Source organism: Solanum lycopersicum, chromosome 10, assembly GCF_036512215.1.
Source record: "Solanum lycopersicum chromosome 10, SLM_r2.1".
Classification (NCBI taxonomy): Eukaryota; Viridiplantae; Streptophyta; class Magnoliopsida; order Solanales; family Solanaceae; genus Solanum; species Solanum lycopersicum.
In genome coordinates, this window is record NC_090809.1 from 4,139,083 (window position 1) to 4,157,900 (window position 18,818).

At 34.0% G+C, this 18,818-nt stretch overlaps 2 protein-coding genes and 1 pseudogene across 2 annotated transcripts; all 3 read right to left on the reverse strand.

Moving 5' to 3' along the window:
- Positions 1 to 552: 552 nt before the first annotated feature.
- GH3-22 (jasmonoyl--L-amino acid synthetase JAR6) lies at positions 553 to 1,738 on the reverse strand. Its single transcript, XM_019215897.3, has one exon. The coding sequence runs from the start codon at positions 1,354 to 1,356 to the stop codon at positions 571 to 573; it is 786 nt and encodes a 261-aa protein (XP_019071442.1). The 5' UTR covers positions 1,357 to 1,738; the 3' UTR covers positions 553 to 570.
- On the reverse strand, positions 1,388 to 3,913 carry LOC138339135 (jasmonoyl--L-amino acid synthetase JAR6-like). The gene is made up of 3 exons (XM_069290458.1): positions 3,621 to 3,913; positions 1,597 to 1,698; positions 1,388 to 1,487 (listed from the first exon to the last, which is right to left on the reverse strand). The coding sequence occupies exons 1-3, from the start codon at positions 3,911 to 3,913 to the stop codon at positions 1,388 to 1,390; spliced, it is 495 nt and encodes a 164-aa protein (XP_069146559.1).
- Positions 3,914 to 13,056: 9,143 nt separating this feature from the next.
- LOC138338677 (jasmonoyl--L-amino acid synthetase JAR6-like) lies at positions 13,057 to 16,223 on the reverse strand (annotated as a pseudogene).
- Between the last annotated feature and the right edge of the window lie 2,595 nt (positions 16,224 to 18,818).

Consider the following 18,818-nt stretch of genomic DNA (forward strand, 5'->3'; position numbering starts at 1 on the left):
CTCTGTAATCAAAAATACTCTGATTTATTAATATATATACCCCACCGCCGTGGAAGTTTACTCACGGGGTGTTACCACGAAATATTGGTTTCTCTCTTTCTCCCTCTAGATCTCTCATCTCTTTCTCTTGAAAAGTTCTCGTGTTCTTCATTTATCAAGTGTGTGTGCGTGAATTCGATCCTAACACGAAATTGTTTAGGGAGATAATAGGACACATGAATAGTTAAGATGTTTTTTTGAAAATTCGAAAAAACTTCAGGTGTTACTTTATGTCTTTTCTCTATAAAATATTGAATTTAAAATGTATTATAACTATTGTTTATTTTTTCTCATTTTAACGGTATTAAAATCTGTTATTGTATTAAAAATATATTTTTGTATTAAAACTATTTAAGTTATATATTCACAATGTGCATTGGAAAATAAATATAATGTGTAATATATTGAATTCAAAATGTATTATAAGTATAGTCTATATTTATTTATTTTATTAATAATATTTATATATTTTTAAAAATAAATGTTAATATTCCAGCAGGGCTAAATATTTGGAAAGATACATACATAAATTTAAAAGAAAGCGGTACTGGAATAGCTCTTAACAACATTACTAGACAGTATTTGGATCAATGAGCTATTTGTTGGACCAACACATCTAGGGGTTTTGAATTGGCTCACCGTGCCTCCTAATCCAACGAAATGATCCAATATCTTATGAAAGGTTCCCCTCTTCACAATCCTCAGTTCAAGTGCTCCAATTGCATTCACTTTCCTGGAGCTCACGTAGCCTGCATCCAGGAACGTTTTGTCCAGACAGTCGCAGCATTCTTGCAATATTTCATCAGTTGCTTCCCCACTCAGTTCCCAGGAGATAACATAGTGTCCTGGATCAGCTGAGACGTTGACATGACTGGTGAAGTCCATCACTTCTAGTTTTTCGTCAACTAAGTGCTTGCTTGCAGCTTCCACGGCTAGTTGCAAATCTTTCTCAGTGTTCTTGTCTATGTTAATGCTCAGTAAAAGGTTCCTCCAATTGCTTAAACTTGAACATTTGCTATAAATTGTTTCAGCCAATTCTGGATCAGGCTTCAACAATTTTGACATGACTAATCTTATGGATGGTACAGTGACTCGGCTCGATAAGACTCCCTCCCTTATGTCAACAACAAGTTCTTCCCATACTTGTTCGAAAGTTCGAAAAGCATGGACAATGCTATGTGCAAACGTAGACGAAACAACTTGAAATTCATCGCGGAAAATGAGACCAGACAGAAGGTGACAGTATAGAGATTGTTGAAAATCAGGAGCAAATATTACTTCACCAGGACTACAAACTGGGGTAGACCAATCCTTCATTATCTTCTTGTATTGTGGACTTGTAAACACATTAGTAGTGCCTGTTGAAGCTGCCAAAACCCCCTTTAGTTTTAAACTGCTTGCTGCTGTAAAAAAAATGCATAGCCTTCCCTTTCTCTATTGGAAATTCTCTGAAAGAAATGAACAGAACTATTATTAGGGAACTATTTACCTTTTAATATGATGTATTTATGACCAAAAAAAAACTAAAACAACTTCATGAACTAACAAGAAAATTACCTGTTCCTAAAGGCAAAAGAAGTCTTGAATGTCTGCATGGCGGAATTCATCAATTCATCATTGAAAGGTACAAACTTTGGCTTCCCTTGAGTAGTACCAGAACTGCAAATCAACCATTATATTTCACAAGTGCAAATCAACCATTATATTTCCTCTTTGAACATAACAATAATATACAATACCCACTGCACTCTCACAAGTGGAATCTAAGTAGAGTACAACGTACACAAACTTTATCGCTCAGACCATCTCCAACCCACCTCTATTTTACTCTCCAATCTCTATTCTGAAGAGCAAAATGAGCACTTCAACCCAGCTCTAAATCATCCTCTATTCTCCATTTATGGAAAGGTGACTATTCACAGTCTCTAATTCATTTTTCATTATTTTATTATTATTTTCTGTTACTTTCTAATTAACATATATTTTACATATAATTCCAATAAATAAATATTCAATATTTATAATTCTTGTTTAAATGTAATATAATATTCATAAAAGTATTTTAATGTATACTACTTTAATTTCAAATTAATAGTAATTTGATTTTTTCTAATTTTCATCACTAATAATAAAAAAGTTATTAATAGTTTTCATTATAAAGAATATACAAAATTAGAATGGCAAGGTCAATAATTTAATTTAAAAATACAATACATAGTATGATAAATTAAATATAAGATAACAACACAATACATAACATAATAATTTAAATACAAGATAACAATACAATATAATACGTAACATAATAATTTAAATACTGATAAAAAATAATACATAACATAATAATTAATTGATCACAACAATAATTTAGTAATCCGGTAGATCATTTCCAGATCTCGCACTATTCAAAAAATATTTTCAGCCACACCACGCTTTGATGATGCAATATTTCGCTATTGTTATCGAATGTACCACAATTTATTTCTTCGTATCATTAATGCAATTAAAGATCACGATACATACTTCGAAAAACAAATTTGTCTACTTTGCAAAAAATCTTGCTAGCAGTATTGTGCCTCCCACCCATTATGTTATTCAAAGGAAAGAATACAACATGGGTTATTACTTAACTGATGATGTATATACTAAATCGTCTACAACTGTTCAAATTATTCGTGTTTCTCATTCTCAAAAGAAGAAATATTTCGCGATAAAACAAGAATCATGTTGAAAATATATTGAACGTGCATTCGTATTTTTGCAATCATGTTTTACAATTATTATAGGAGAGTCACGTTTTTGAAGAAATGAAGTGTTATATGATAATAATGACTACATGCATTATACTGCACAACATGATAATTAAGGATAAACATGATCTCAATGCACCAATTCAAGATGTTGTAGAGGCTCCAACCCCAACTATAGAAATGGTGATAGATGAAAATCTCAGGCCTGAACAATTTTTAACTAGACATAAAAAATAAAGGATAAAATTCTCATTTTGAACCCTGTAATGCATTAATAGAGCATTTATAGGAGACACATATCGATTTTGAAAATTAAGTGTTTATGTAATTGTATGTCACTTTTATTTAAATTTATCCCCTAATTTATGTATTACATTATATTTTCTTACAGTTTATGTTATATAAAAATTTAGAATAAAATATAATTTTATATCACACTTAAAATTATATAAAGTAATTATTTGAAATAAAATTAAAGGATTAATATCATAAAATAAGAAAATAAGAATCAAATAGAAATAATAATATAATATTTGAGCAGAGAGAAAAAATTTTCTTTTTAGAGAGTAAAATAATGAATTAGATTGGAGTTGGTTGTGAGAAAAAAATAGAGAACTCCATATTTAGAAAGTAAAATAGAGGATTGAGTTGGAAATGCTCACATTAGTTTCCGATTGACAATCAATTCAAGGAAAAACACATCAAAGCAAATTGAAAAAGATTAACTATAGTGAAGGGATCATGACATAATACCGTAGAAAGCATGATAATAACAGAAATCGACATACAAAAAACATCAACCCAAAAAAAAGAAGAGAATTTTTTGCTTACCTCAAGGAGATGGCTTGAACGGGCTTTCCAGTAAGAATAGGTGAAATATCACCATCAACAATTCTTTGAATATAAGGATCAAAATCACTGTGACTGACAATGGGGACACAAGCCTTGAAAGTCTCAACATCAGTTCTGCCATTCATACCCCATTGCTTCAAATACTCTGTTCCCCCATTTTGCTGCAGAATTTTCCCAAGTGTCTCTTCTTGAATCCTCCCAGCATTTTTTGTTATCACCTCAAAATCCTCAATCACTTGTTCTGCATCAAATTTCTTCTCAATATTTTCCATCATCTTAGACTTCAACTTTAAGCAATAACAGTCAAGTAAAAGCAGTCAATAATCCTCAATTTGAGAAATGAGGTTGGGCGATTAAGAAGAATTTAAGCAACTCTACAGTTATTACTGACTTCAATGCAACTTACCTCATAAAGGACAATTTTTAAAAAAAATAGAATTGCTAAGTGACATGAAACTTTTTTGGCACCGATGTGGCATGACACTGCGAAATGACAGAATTAGCCTTTTGGATGTTGGTTCCAAAACCACCTAATTTTCTCCGAAAAATAAAAGAAATCACTTTTGACATTTTTTTAAAATTTATTTTACTCTTTCAATATCTTTACTTTCTTTTTTACTTAATTCATTTTATATCTCATTTTACAAAATGTTTCTTAATTTTTTATGTTTGGTTGACTTAAATATTTTAGAAAATATTTCTCAAATAAACTTATTTTCCTCAAATAATAATCTTTTCCTAACCTCACTTCCTTCTCCGACCCTCCCTATTAAAAATAAAAAAATTAATTTTTTTAAGAAAATCAATTTATTTTGTTACTACACCCAAACTAGCCCCCTCCACACCCACACACCCGCACGATGGTCTATTAAAAGGGACAAAGAAGTTAGGTAATTAGGTGAAAGTCATTCGAGTTTTAGATATTGAGTAGAAGTAACATATAAATAAATAATATTAATTAAATTAAAAAGTTTTTTAAAAAGGCCCAAACTTTTAAATTTTACACTTTGCACCTACATTCTTTACCTTAAAATAACTTTATCATAATAGACCAGAAAGACGCTCTTTCTCAACTACATCATCTTCCCACTGATCCTCTTCAAATGCACGTATATTTGTCAATCCTGCTTTTTTCTTCTTCTTCCTCTTCTTCTTCTTCTTCTTCTTCATCTTTCTTTTATAGAGAATATCTATCAAGAAAAATTTATGAAAAAGAATATCAATATATATATATATAAAGAGCGCCATTGATAAGTATGAAAATCACTTTGTGTCCATTCTTAAGTTGCGTTTTGTGAACCCAAAGTGATTGTTTCAGTCAACAATTTTCGTATCGAAGTTGATGTCCAATAATTGTCTTTAGTTGTATGGTGATAATAGAAGTTGTCCCAACAACTAGTGCAGTTGTTCAACAATTGTGTTCTATTGTTGGTCAATTGAAGAGTTCTAATAAAATCTAAAACTATTATCTTTTTTTACTGTTGTTGATAGTTATGAAACAACGAAATAAGTGTAAAAATAAGTATTAATATTCTTTAGCAATTTCAAAGTTAATTGATGAATGTCTCACTAGTTGAAATATTGTGTGATGTCTTCAGGTATTGTGTCCATCTATGGAACATCAAATAATAATAGCAATTGATTACATTGTGAATGGGTAGAGATTCCTATTCGTTACACTTGGCGAACAAAGGTTCGAGAAACAATAACAATAAAGATAAGTGAGAATGTTACATATAACGAGTTGATTTCTAGGTTTGAGTTAAATTGTGATAAAGAAGATCTCTCTATTACTTATATGCTTGGCTTCATTGATAAGCAAAAAGGACCTCCTTCTAGGATAACGGATGATCGTGATTACGATTTTTTTGGATGATCGATGTAGGCTCATTTTAAGAATATATGTGGTTGAAAAGATAACAGAGACAGCAAATTCAGTTGCAAATGATGAAGAGCGTCATATTACTATTGATATTCCTATAAACGAGGACGTTTTTCTATATTTCATACTAACAGGAGGCAGCCACATGAATGATGAAGGCACGAGTTTTTATAAAGGTTAAATATTCAAGAACAAGCGAGAATTAACTAAGTTATTGAAGCTTGCTTCTTTAAAGAAATTAAAGATCAAAGGCTCAAATCAGTAAAGAGTTCTACAGATGAATATTTTGCTAGATGTGTAGATCCAAATTGTGATTGGTGGTTGCAAGCAACAAAAATTCAATGTTGTAATAGATTTTAAATTAAACAATACCGCAATATTCACTCATGTGGGGAACTACATCTTACAAGTCATCATCCACATGCTTTAGCATAAGTCGTCGCAGATACATGCTACTTAATTTCTTGATAGTGTAGTTTCATGACTTTTTGCCGTATTTATAACATGTACTTAATGAGAAAATTATTAGTTCAAACAAATTATATAGTTGTATTTTATTAACTTTTAATTTTTATCAAAAGCTTCTAATTTTTGTATCAACAATTTTTAATGTTGTCGGACAACTGTAACAGTTCAAGGGTCAAGTCCTCCAAACAACTGCATTAGTTGTCCAACGATATTGAAGAGTTGTCCAACAATATTGGAGAGTTGTCTAACAACTTTGCACAGTTGTTTAAAGATTGATCTAGCCGTTTTGTAAATTATTAGGCATAAACTAAGTCGTTTAATAATAATTGAAGATCGATTTAGTCATTTTGTAAACTATTATGAATAAGGTAAGTCATTTAATAATAACTAAAGATCAATTTAGTCGTTTTAAAACTATTAAGTATAAAGTAAGTCACTTAATAATAACTGAAGATCGATCTAGTCATTTTGTAAATTATTACGTATAAACTAAGTCATTCAATAATAGTTAAAGATCGATTTAGTTGTTTTGTAAACTATTAAGTATAAGCTAAGTCGTTTAGTAATAACTGAAGATCAATGTAGTCATGTTGTAAATTATTAGGTATAAACTAAGTGGTTTAATAATAGTTGAAGATCGATTTAGTCATTTTGTAAACTATTTAGTATAAACTAAGTCATTTAATAATAACTAAAGATTGATTTAGTCGTTTGTAAATTATAAGTATAAACTAAGTTGTTTAATAATAACTGAAAAGTTGATCTAGTTATTTTGTAAATTATTAAGTATAAACTAAGTCATTTAATAACAGTTGAAGATAGATTTAACCGCTTTGTAAACTATTAAATATAAACTAAGTCGTTTAACCACATCCGGGGAGCTCTCTTGATCACTTCGAGCATCTGGAGCATACAAGTGATTCTTCTTAGGAGCATCCGGGTTTGGGCACTTGCTTGAACTTGAGAATTTTCCCTTTCTTGAGACTTCATCATAGGGAAATGTCTCTTCATATGACCACTCTTGCCACAACCATAAAAATTGCCCATGCCAACTAGGCACTTACCATCATGTCTCTTGTCACATTTTGCACAAAGAGGCTTCTCAACATAAGATCTTCCACCTTTCCCCTCTTGGGGCTTGGGAGAAGGCACCTTCCTCTTGATGACCCTTGGTGCAATAGAATAGCGTTAATTGGAAAACCTCTTTTTGACCTTGGTTTGTCTTGAACCTCAAATTTTGTCTTCGAAGAATTCCCATCTTCGTTCTTACCTTCTTCAACTCCCTACCAACTTGCTTAAGATTTTGATCCTCAATTTGTTCGGCATGAACCATGAGACGAGAGGTGTCCATGCAAGGAATAAACAAAGCCGACCTACATTCATTAACCACAAGATCGGATATCCCCATGATAAATTTGTTCATCTTGACCCGAGAATCCACAACCATAGTAGGAAAATGTTTTGATAGTGTAGTGAATTTTAAGTCTATACTCCTTCGCGCTCATACCCCCTTGACAAAGGTTGATTAATTCTTGAATTCTCCTCTCCCTTAGTTCCAAGGAAAAGAACCTATCAAGTAAAGTCATTTTGAAAGCTCACCAAGTAATCCGACCTTCTATAACCGGCCTCTTATACTTCCATTGCTCATACAAAACTTGAACCACGTGCACTCGTGGCTGAGAGTTTGGAGGTTTCTCAAAACCTATTGCCGAAAAAATATTCCAAGGATAAGAAGAGAGAAGGCAAAATGTTTTTGTATTCCCTTTAGTTGGATGTCTTATAATGTTCACAAAGTTCATGCTTATATAGGATTTTCCAAAGAGGAGTTTCAAAGGGAAGAATTAATTTGTATAACTTATATTAAATGTTAATGGCATTAAAAGTCATTACATCACATTCGAGAGAAACTCTTCTTTGTTTTGGAACGGAAGAATTAATTTCTTTGTAACATAATTTACTTTCTATTCTTTGCATTACAGAAAAATTGAAAAAATGTTGAATTAATATCACAATTCCCCACTAATGAAAACATAAAGAATAAGAACAAGTTTTGGACAAAAGGAAGGAACATGTACTTATATGTCAATATCTTTCGATTTGAATTGACACGTAGTGATATGAGGCAACAACTTATTATCCACAAAGTGAAGCACTCTAGAAATGAGCGGATATGAATTGAGACCCTCATAACACATACCAAATCCTTAAGTTTAAGCAACCTCCGCGATACAACATGCCTTTATGGTCATGCACACACACCTTGGGTCTTACGAGTTCTTTAGAAAGACGACACAAGTCTTTCATAAAAGGCGACCACATCTTTACACTCACGTAGGTGATGCCATCAAGTCTATCTCAAATAGACCACCTTACGGCTATAGAATCGTTAAGAGCAAATTAAGTTCAACCTTATAAAATATTGCATCATGCCATACGGATAGAAAATGTGTTGTATATTGAGGCCTAATAGGTCCACCACATTACCTCAATCAATGGGCTTTAGCCCTATCCCCCTCGATGTTTCAAGGATTATTTTCCTTGTCAAGCCCTTTGTCATAGGAGATGCCAAATTTCTTTTGGACCTTACATATTCCAAGGAAATAACACCCAGTTTAAATAATTGTTTAACTGCACCATGTCTGATGCGAATGTGTCTATTTTTTCCATTGTACACACTATTTTTAGCGATTCCAATTGTTGCCTGTGAGTCACAATGAAGAGAAACTGGTGAAGCTTATCTTCTACCACAAAGGCATATCCGCCAAAAGATTTCTTAGCCATTCAGCTTCTTGCCTGCCAACTCGAGAGCAATGAATTCTGATTCCATGGTAGAATGTACTATACAAGTCTATTTGGAAGACTTCCATGAATTAGCACCTGCACCTAAAGTAAATACATAGCCACTTGTGGAGCTAACTTCATCATTGTCAGTTACCCTATTTGTATCACAAAAACCTTCTAAAACAGCAGGAAATTTGTTAAAATGCAAACACCAATTGATAGAACCTCTCAAAAACATTAGCAACCGATGAAGAGCATTCGAGTGTTCACTACTGGGAGTATGAATATATCTTCTCAATCTACTAACAGCATAAGTTATATCAAGCCGAGTATAGTTCATGAGAAAAAGTACACTGCCAATTATTTTAGCATATTCAATTTGAGAGACAGTAGATTCTTTATTTTTCTTCAAGTGTATCCTAGGGTCATAAGAAGTCCTCACTAGAACTACATCAAAACAATCAAACTTTTTCAACATCTTTTCAATGTAATGAGACTGACATAAAGAGAAACCATTAGCAGTTCATTTGATTTTAACTCCCAAAATCACATCTGCTTCACCAAGATCTTTCATTTCAAATTTAGAAGACAAAGAGTTCTTAATCTCATTAATAACATTCACATTAGGAACAAAGATTAACATGTCATCTGTATATAAACATATAATGAAACAATCTGAACCTATGATCTTAGAATAAACACATGTATCGGATGAATTTACAACAAAGTCATTATCCACTATGGTGATATTAAATTTTTCATACTATTGCTTAGGTGCTTGTTTTAGTCCATACAATGACTTTCTCAGTTTGTATAATTTATCCTCTTGTCTTGGAACCACAAAACCCTCGGATTGAGTCATATAGATCTCTTGCTCTAAATGACCATTTAGAAATGCAGTTTTAACATCCATTTGATGTACCACTAAATCATGAATGGAGGCTAAAGCAATAAGAGTTCTAATGATTGCTATTTTTGTCACAGGAGAATAAGTATCAAAGTAATCAATGCCTTTCTTTTGGTTAAAACCCATAATCACAAGTCTAGCCTTATATTTATCAATTGTACCATCAGGTCTCAATTTCTTCTTAAATATCTACTTGCTACTTATGGGTTTACAACTTTTAGGCAAATAATGCAAGTCCGAAGTCTGATTAGAAACTATAGAGTCTAACTCACTTTTAATAGCCTCTTTCAATAATACAACATCTATTGATCTCATTGCTTCATCATAAGTCTTAGGATCTTCTTCTATTAAATAGATAGACACTAATTCATCATTTAAAACATTAATATAATAATTTTCAGTTAAGGAAGTAGTGATAAATTTAGGACCAAAACTTTTTCATGTTCATTAGAAATAACTCTAGAAAAAGGTACAACATGGGAATCAATAAACATAGATGTAGAATTATTATTTTACACATCACTCGGCACATTATTTTTTAAAGGGAACATATGCTCACAAAATTCTGCATCTCTAGATTCACAAATAGACTAATCATTTAGAGACATAAATCTATATGCAGCACTATTTTGAGCATAACCTATAAATATAGCATCAGAAGTCTTAGAACCAACATTTACTCATTTAAAATTAGGTAGATCAACCTTAGCCAAACACCCCCACACTTTCCAAAATTTCAAATTAGGAGCAAATCCTTTCCACAGCTCATATGAGGTCTTGTCTAACTTCTTATGCGGGACTCTATTAAGAATATAGCATGCAGACAAGACTGCTCCTCCCCACATATTATCAGATAGACAGAGCTTAAAAGCATAGATTTTATCTCTTTAAGGGTTCTATTTTTCTGTTCGGCTACACCATTTTTTTGGGGAGTATAGGGAGCACTAAACTCATGTATAATACCATTTTTCTCACAAAAATCTTCTAGAGTTTTAGTACTATATTCACCACCCCTATCAGATCTAAATCTCTTGATTTTCCTATCTAATTGATTTTCCACTTCTGCTTTGAATTTCAAAAACATGCTTTCATTTTCATCTTTAGACTGAAGAAGATATACCTTGGTGTATCTAGAAAAGTCATCAACAAAAGTAATGTAATACTTTTTTCCACCTCTGCTAACACTGTTTTTGAATTCTGCTAAATCTGAATGTATTAGTTCAAGTAATTCAGTCTTTCTACTAATAACATATTTGAAAGGTTTCTTGGCATGCTTTGCTTCTATGCACACATAACATTTAGAAAAATCATCAGTTTTTATCATTAGAATTAATTCCATTTTCTTAAGTTTTTAATAGAAGCAATATTGATATGACCTAGTCTACCATGCCACAAATTGATAGACTCAACAATATAAGCAAAATTTAAAATACTTCCATTATTGACAATCTCTTGAACAATGTTCAGTACAAATAATCCTCCACTAAGATATCCCTTCCCAACAAAGTCTCCTCCACTAGAAATAATTATTTTATCAGCTTCAAAAACAAGTTTAAGGCCTACTTTGTTGAGAAGTGCTCTGAAAACTAAGTTCTACGGAGGGAGGGAACATACAAAACATTGTTAAAGAATAATGTGTTTCCTAAAGTTAATTTAAGTAAAACTTTTCATTCACCCATTACTACAGCAGTAGTGGAGTTACCTATGTATACACACTCTCCATCAGTGGACTCCTCAATGTCATGGAATAACTCTTTATTGGAACAAAAATGCCTTGAAGTGCCTGTGTCTACTACCCAGTCAATCTTGTTAGCCACCAGATTTGCCTAAACAACTACAACAACAATCACTTCATTACCCTCAGCAAGATAAGCTTAGACATCACTTTGTCCTTCCTGCTTTGAGTCTTTCCTTTTCTTTGATAGCACCTGGCAGCCCTGTGACCAACTTTTCCACAAACAAAACAAGAACCCTTAAATTTTTAAATTTGACTTTTCGGCTTGTTGAATTGATTTTTCTTCTTCATAAGTTCCTTTTTTAAGACTTTCTTCTGTTTGCCTTTGAAACTGTCTTTCACAAAAGTACCAGAAGATTCAACAAGATTAACTTTAGAAGAATTAAGAGAAAGTTCTTCCATCTTATCTTTGAGACGGTTCGCCTCTTCAGTCCTCATATGACTAATAAATTCTTGGAGAGTTAAATTCTTTTTTCTTATGTTTTAATTGATTTCTATAATCACTCCAAGATGGTAGGAATTTTTCAAGCAGAACATTAGCCTGAAATATCTCATACATCTTCATGTCCTCGTTGAGAACATAAGCAGTCAAATTCTCATATTCGTGAACTTGCTCCATTATGGGCTTATTATCAGGCTTATTATCAACCATTTGTAATTTAATCCATTGGCCGGCAACATATTTTTTCTTTCCTGCATCATCAGCACCATATTTCTTTTCCAAACTATCTCATATCTCTTTGGCAGATTTATAGTTTTAAAATAAATCAAATAAAGGGTCAGTCATATGATTTAGCAAATGTCCTCAAACAATTTTGTTATCCTTTTCAGACTTCTTTTTAACAACATCATCAACAGTTACAACATTACTAGAATCATAAGCAGTGTTAGAACCATTCATAGAAGGTTCTTTAAATAAAACATAATCAACTTCTAATTGTTCAAAAGAAATTAAAAGTTTTTGTGACCATCGTTTAAAAAATTTTCATCCAAATGCTCAAGTTTTGACAAATCATTAAAAGTTTTGTTCAAAGAAATATCCATTATCAATATTGTATGTTAGGGAATCACTTTCAAATTGTTGGAAAAATTACTAAAATATTGATAATAGAATGAAATTATAAAATAGTAAATAACTTATCACAAATATTATGTCATGGCAAGCCACTGCCTTGAAAGCAATTTCGGCTCGACTCTGGTGCAAATCGTTGCAGTCGGTCGCTCCCCAAGGTTCCACAGTTACTCTCAAACACGTGCACTCGTGGCTGAGAGTTTGGAGGTTTCTCAAAACCTATTGCCCAAAAAATATTCTAAGGATAAGAAGAGGGGAGGGAAAATGTTTTTCTATTACCTTTTGTTGGATGTCTTATAATTTTCACAAAGGTCATGCTTATATAGGATTTTCCAAAAAGGAGTTTCAAAGTGAAGCATTAATTTGTATAACTCATATTGAATATTAATGGCATTAAAAGCTATTACATCACATTCGATAGAAACTCTTCTTTGTTTTGGGACGGAAGAATTAATTTCTTTGTAACATAATTGACTTTCTATTCTTTGCATTACAGAAAAATTGAACAAATGTAGAATTAATATCGCTGAAATCATTCAGACTATTAACACCAGGTATTAATAAAGGTTTCTGCACACTTCTTGCTGCTGATATTCGTCTTACCTCCGTCCATTTATCGTCCTGCTTTTCTTTGATCAGCTCCCCTTGTCTCTCTACCTTAATTTCACTGTTGGAATGTGCAATTATACCGGGGTCGTTTGGCACTCATTCAACTGTAACCCTATAGGATCAGCAAGATTTGGCAACTTCTGGTCATCCCGTTTAGGTTGACACTCTTAAGCTTGTGGCTTATCCTTACGAACAATGGGTTTGGTTTGTACATTAGGTGAGTTGTGCATTTATGTCCAACCTGGAGACACTTTGGACAATATACAGGTATCAATTCATAAATCACCTTCAGATCAAACACTCTTCCATTTGGATCCTCCATTCTAACTGAAACTGGGAGTTCTTTTGTTATATCAAGCTAAATCAAAACTTTGGCTAAGGAGGTTCTAGCTACCTTCATTGTGCATTCATCAGCATACAAATGCAATCCCAAACCACTACTAATTATGCTCAATGATTGTATCCACCGTCAATTCTCTCTATATATAGATATTAGTCCAAAAAAAACATAGATATATATTACACTATTTAGATAAGAAATCCCAGCAGGACTACAAATTTGGAAAGATACATACATAAATTTAAAAGATAGCAGTACTAGAATAGCTCTTAACAACATTAGTAGACAGTATTTGTATCAATGAGCTATTTTTTGGACCAACACATCTAGGGGTTTTAAACTGGCTCACCGCGCCTCCTAATCCAACGAAATGATCCAATATCTTATTAAAGGTTCCCCTCTTCACAATCCGCAGTTCAAGTGCCCCAATTGTATTCATTCTCCTGTTGTTCACATAGCTTGAATCGAGGAACGATTTGTCCAGACAGTTGCAGCACTCTTGCAATATTTCATCAGTTGCTTCCCCACTCAGTTCCCAGAAGATGACATAGTGTCCTGGATCAGATGAGATGTTGGCATGGCTTGTGAAGTCCACCACTTCTAGTTTTTCGTCAACTAAGTGCTTGCCTGCAGCTTCCACAGCTAGTTGCAAATCTTTCTCGGTGTTCTTGTCTATGTTAATGCTCAGCACAAGGTTCCTTCGACAGACGAACTGGAGCTCTGGAGTGCTATTGTGGAATCTTTTTATCTTCACAACATCACCCAGTCTATAACGATATAAACCTGCATATGCAAATGCATAAGTGTAGTCAATTATACTATCACTACATATAGCTAAACTTGTATATGACACAATAGATAGACCGATACCTTGTTATTTTGAATAAATCTGTTATGTGGAACTTAGAAGGAAAAATGCAAAAGATTCCAGCATTCTATATAGAAGTACTTAACAACAAAAGGAAATGAATATCAAGCACATGCACGTATTGCTGAACAAATGAGTACAACAGAACATGGACAAAAGACCCAGAATAAGGCATAAAAGCAAACGACAACTCTTTTCTATCTTAGCAGAATTTAGTATTTTATGCCAGGCAGGCATATTTAACTGATTATGTTTCCAACAATATTGCCATAAAGTACGAAGACTAAGGACATGCTAAACTCCACAAGTCTAAGCTGAATTACATGGCAGTCAATAAAATTAGAGCAGAACTCGTTCACTGGGAAGAATCACTGAATAATAAGAATATGCTCAATTATCCCCGGTTTATCATGTTGTGCTCACTCCATAGTTCATATATGAACAGAGACCTCAATTTGATGAGCATAGAATTTTCAAGAGAAGTCGTGCAAGAAAATTGTACCTGCAAAATTGGTGAAGACAATTTCATACTCTTCACCAAGTTTAACTTCAGTCAGGCAGACAGGAGAATTTGCTTGCTCCATGCCAATGAGATTTTCCTCGAGTGGGAGGAATTCAAAATAGCCAGTATTTGGTAACACTGCATAAGTAACCATCTCAGGGGGGGATTTTGGGTTAACATTTACTCCAACCCATCCTTCAGAAGAACCATAATCTGCACTCACTAGAGGTAATTCCCCTGCATAGTGCCTCAGTTTCTTCAAGTAAGGCTCCATGGAACCTGTCATGATACCATAAATGTACTTTGTATTCGGGAAGAGTTTAGGAATCAAGCCATACCAATTGCTTAAACTTGAGCATTTGCTATAAATTGTATCAGCCAGTTCTGGATCAGGCTTCAGCAGTTTCGACATGGCCAATCTTATAGATGGGACTGTGACACGGCTCGATAAGACTCCCTCCCTTATGTCAACGACAAGTTCTTCCCATACTTGTTCAAAAGTTCGAAAAGCTTGGACAATGCTATGTGCAAATGCAGACGAAACAACTTGAACTTCATTGCGGAAAATGAGACCAGACAGAAGGTGACAGTACAAAGATTGTTGAAAATCAGGACCAAATATTACTTCATCAGGACTACAAATTGGGGTAGACATTGCCTTCATTGTCTTCTTGTATTGTGCATTTCTATACACAAAGGTAGTGGCTGTTCCAGTTGCCAAACCACCTTTAGTTTTAAATTGCTTGCTGCTGTAAATAATGTGCAAAACCTTCCCATTCCCTATTGGAAATTCTCTGAAAGAAAAAAATATAGGCTATATGATGTATTTATGACAAAAAAAACTTCATGAACCAACAAGAAAATTACATGAAATATAAGACAGAGAACAAAATGAAAAATTACCTGTTCCTAAAGGCAAAAGAAGTCTTGAATGTCTGCATTGTGGACTTCATCAATTCTTCATTGAAAGGTACAAACTTTGGCTTCCCTTAAGTAGTACCAGAACTGCAAATCAACCCATTAAATTTCCTCTTTAATCATACAACAATATACTGCTCACAAGTGGGGTCTGAAAAAAGAATAAAAACTTTTTTGCTTACCTCAAGGAGATGGCTTGAATGGGCTTTCCAGTAAGAATAGGTGAAAGATCACCATCAGCAATTCTTTGAATGTAAGGATTCAAATCACTGTGACTGACAATGGGGACACAAGCCTTGAAAGTCTCAACATCAGTTCTGCCATTCAGACCCCATTTCTTCAAATACTCTGTTCCCCCATTTTCTTTCAGAATTTTCTCAAGTGTCTCTTCTTGAATCGTCCCAGCATCTTTTGTCATCACCTCAAAATTCTCAATCACTTCTTCTGCATCAAATATCTTCTCAATATTTTCCATCATCTTCACAATCAAGACTTCAACTTTAAGCAATAGTTATTACTAACTTCAATGCAACTTATTACTAACTTCAATGCAACTTATTACTGACTTAAATGCAACTTATTACTAACTTCAATGCAACTTACCTCATAAAAAGAATTGACAGAAATAAAGAAAACAAGTTTGTCATTTTTAATGTAGACGTGTCAATTTTTTTATTTAAACTAATATAGACACGTCAATTATTTACACAAAGTTTGAGGCATAATTCTATGGGAAAAATTGGGTTGTAACTACTAAAATGCAAATATAAAACAAAGTGCAATTGGAAGTTGGTGTTGGGTTCTTTAAAATGTTTGAACATGAATTGGAGGGTTGTGACTCTTCTGAAAGTTATGACTTTGCAGAAAGGTTGTGATCTTTATGAAAAGTTGTGTCTTTTCTAATGGATTGTGATCGTTTGAAAGTTTGTGTATCTTTCAAAGAGTTCTAACGTTTTTGAATTGTTGTCTTATTTTCAAAGAGTTGAGACCTTTAGCGTTTGTTGGCTATAAATAGATAGGTTTTCTCTCGTTTTTGTGCATTGAATTATATCTTCTTTTGCATACATTTGTTACGAAACAAAATCGATCAATCGTGTCTGTGTGTGTGATTTGTTAATGTCATTTTAAGTTCATTGAATTTATTGAAGTTTGAGGTATCGCTACTTCTTTAATAATTAATCTAATTTATCTTTGGAGGATGTAACTGCAACCTTGAGTACTTGAGGGAATTAAATTTCTTAAGGACACGCAGCGGTTCTGTGGACTCAGATAGTTTTTTGTGTTTTTCTTTTCAACTTTTATTATTTCTAGTTTACTAATTCGTTTATAGGAGACAAAAAATTTAAGAAACTTAATATTTGAAGGAATATTGATTGTATTGAAGTGTTAACCTAATAAGGGAATACATGGGAGATATATATAGGAGATATAGGAAGGATTACTAATCCTAATAGGACTAGGATTAAGGAGTACTAATCCTAATAGGACTAGGATTAGTACACAGTAAATACTAATATTATTTAATATTATTTGTTTAATTCTATCTGTTATTATCCTCCCTCAAGATGAGCTGAGCGGAAACGAACGGAAGCTTGGAACTGAGGTAATCATGTTGTCGGATCGGGAGAGCCTTGGTGAGAATATCAGCCGGTTGTTCTTCAGTGGGTACATACTGCACAGTCATGGTGCCGGCCTGAACTTCATCGCAAACAAAGAGACAATCGGTATCAACATGCTTCATTCTGGTGTGTAGGATGGAATTCTTGGCCACACAGATGGTTGATTTGTTGTCACAATAGAGAGCAGGAACAGTGTGAGTGGCGCGGAGTTCGCAAAGAATATATGTGACCCACATGGTCTCAGCAGCGAGAAGAGCAAGGGCGCGGTATTCAGCTTCAGTCGAGGACCGAGAGACCTTGGGTTGTTTTTTTGTACAATAGGAGATCAGGTTCGGCCCCAAAAAAATGAGAAACCCCGATGTAGATTTTCTGTCATTTTTATCATTCGCCCAATCTGAATCTGAGAACCCCCGAAGCTCCAAGTTCCCGGGTCGAATGAGTAAACCACGACCAAGAGTGCCAAAAATGTACCTGAGAATGCGTTTTAGACAATGGTAATCATGTTCACTTGGTTGATGAATACGCTGAGCAACTCGGTTGACAGCAAACTGGATGTCAGGACGGGTAATGGCCAGATATTGTAGAGCCCCAATAAGGCTGCAGAAGTGGGTGATATCCAGCAAAGGGGGTGTCGGCTCCATTCTTAGACGAAGAGAATGCCATTGGTGTTGGTTGACTGGTGCATTTTTCCAGTCCAGCTTTCTACAACAGATCTCGAGCATATTTTGACTGATGAAGAAACAAGTCGCTGCCTGTCCGAGAAACCTCCATTCCCAGAAAATAATGTAACGGGCCAAGGTCCTTCATTTTGAAGGTAGTAGCTCGAGTGACATCCTGAATGAGAGCTGCAGTAGAGCCTGTAATAATGATATCATCTACATAGACTAGAAGAATGACTGTACCGTGTGCTGAATGTCGAGTAAACAGACTCGTGTCATGTACGCAACACGTGAAGCTGAGTCCGTGGAGGAACGTTTTCAGACGTGTGTACCAAGCACAGGGGGCTTTCTTGAGCCCATACAGAGACTTCTGGAGTTTGCAAAGATGTTGAGGGAAGCAGGGATCAACATAGCCCGGTGGTTGCGTCATGTAGATAGTTTCAACAAGCATGCCATGAAGAAAAGCATTGGAAACATCCAACTGATTGATGAGCCAATTGTTGCGCACGGTGAGTGACAGTACCAGGCGAATGGTTTCCTGCCGAATAACAGGACTGAATGTTTCGGAGTAATCAAGCCCATACTCCTGATTGTAGCCTTTAGCAACCAAACGAGCCTTGTACCTGGAAGTACTGTCATCTGCATTGTGTTTAATTTTGTACACCCATTTACAGCCCACTGGGTGCCGCCCATGGGGCTTAGGTACAAGAACCCAAGTTTTCTGATCAGTCAAAGCCTTAAACTCGTCATCCATAACATGACGCCAATAAGCATTTTTTTAGGCAACAGAGTAGGTTGTTGGTTCACTATCGGGAAG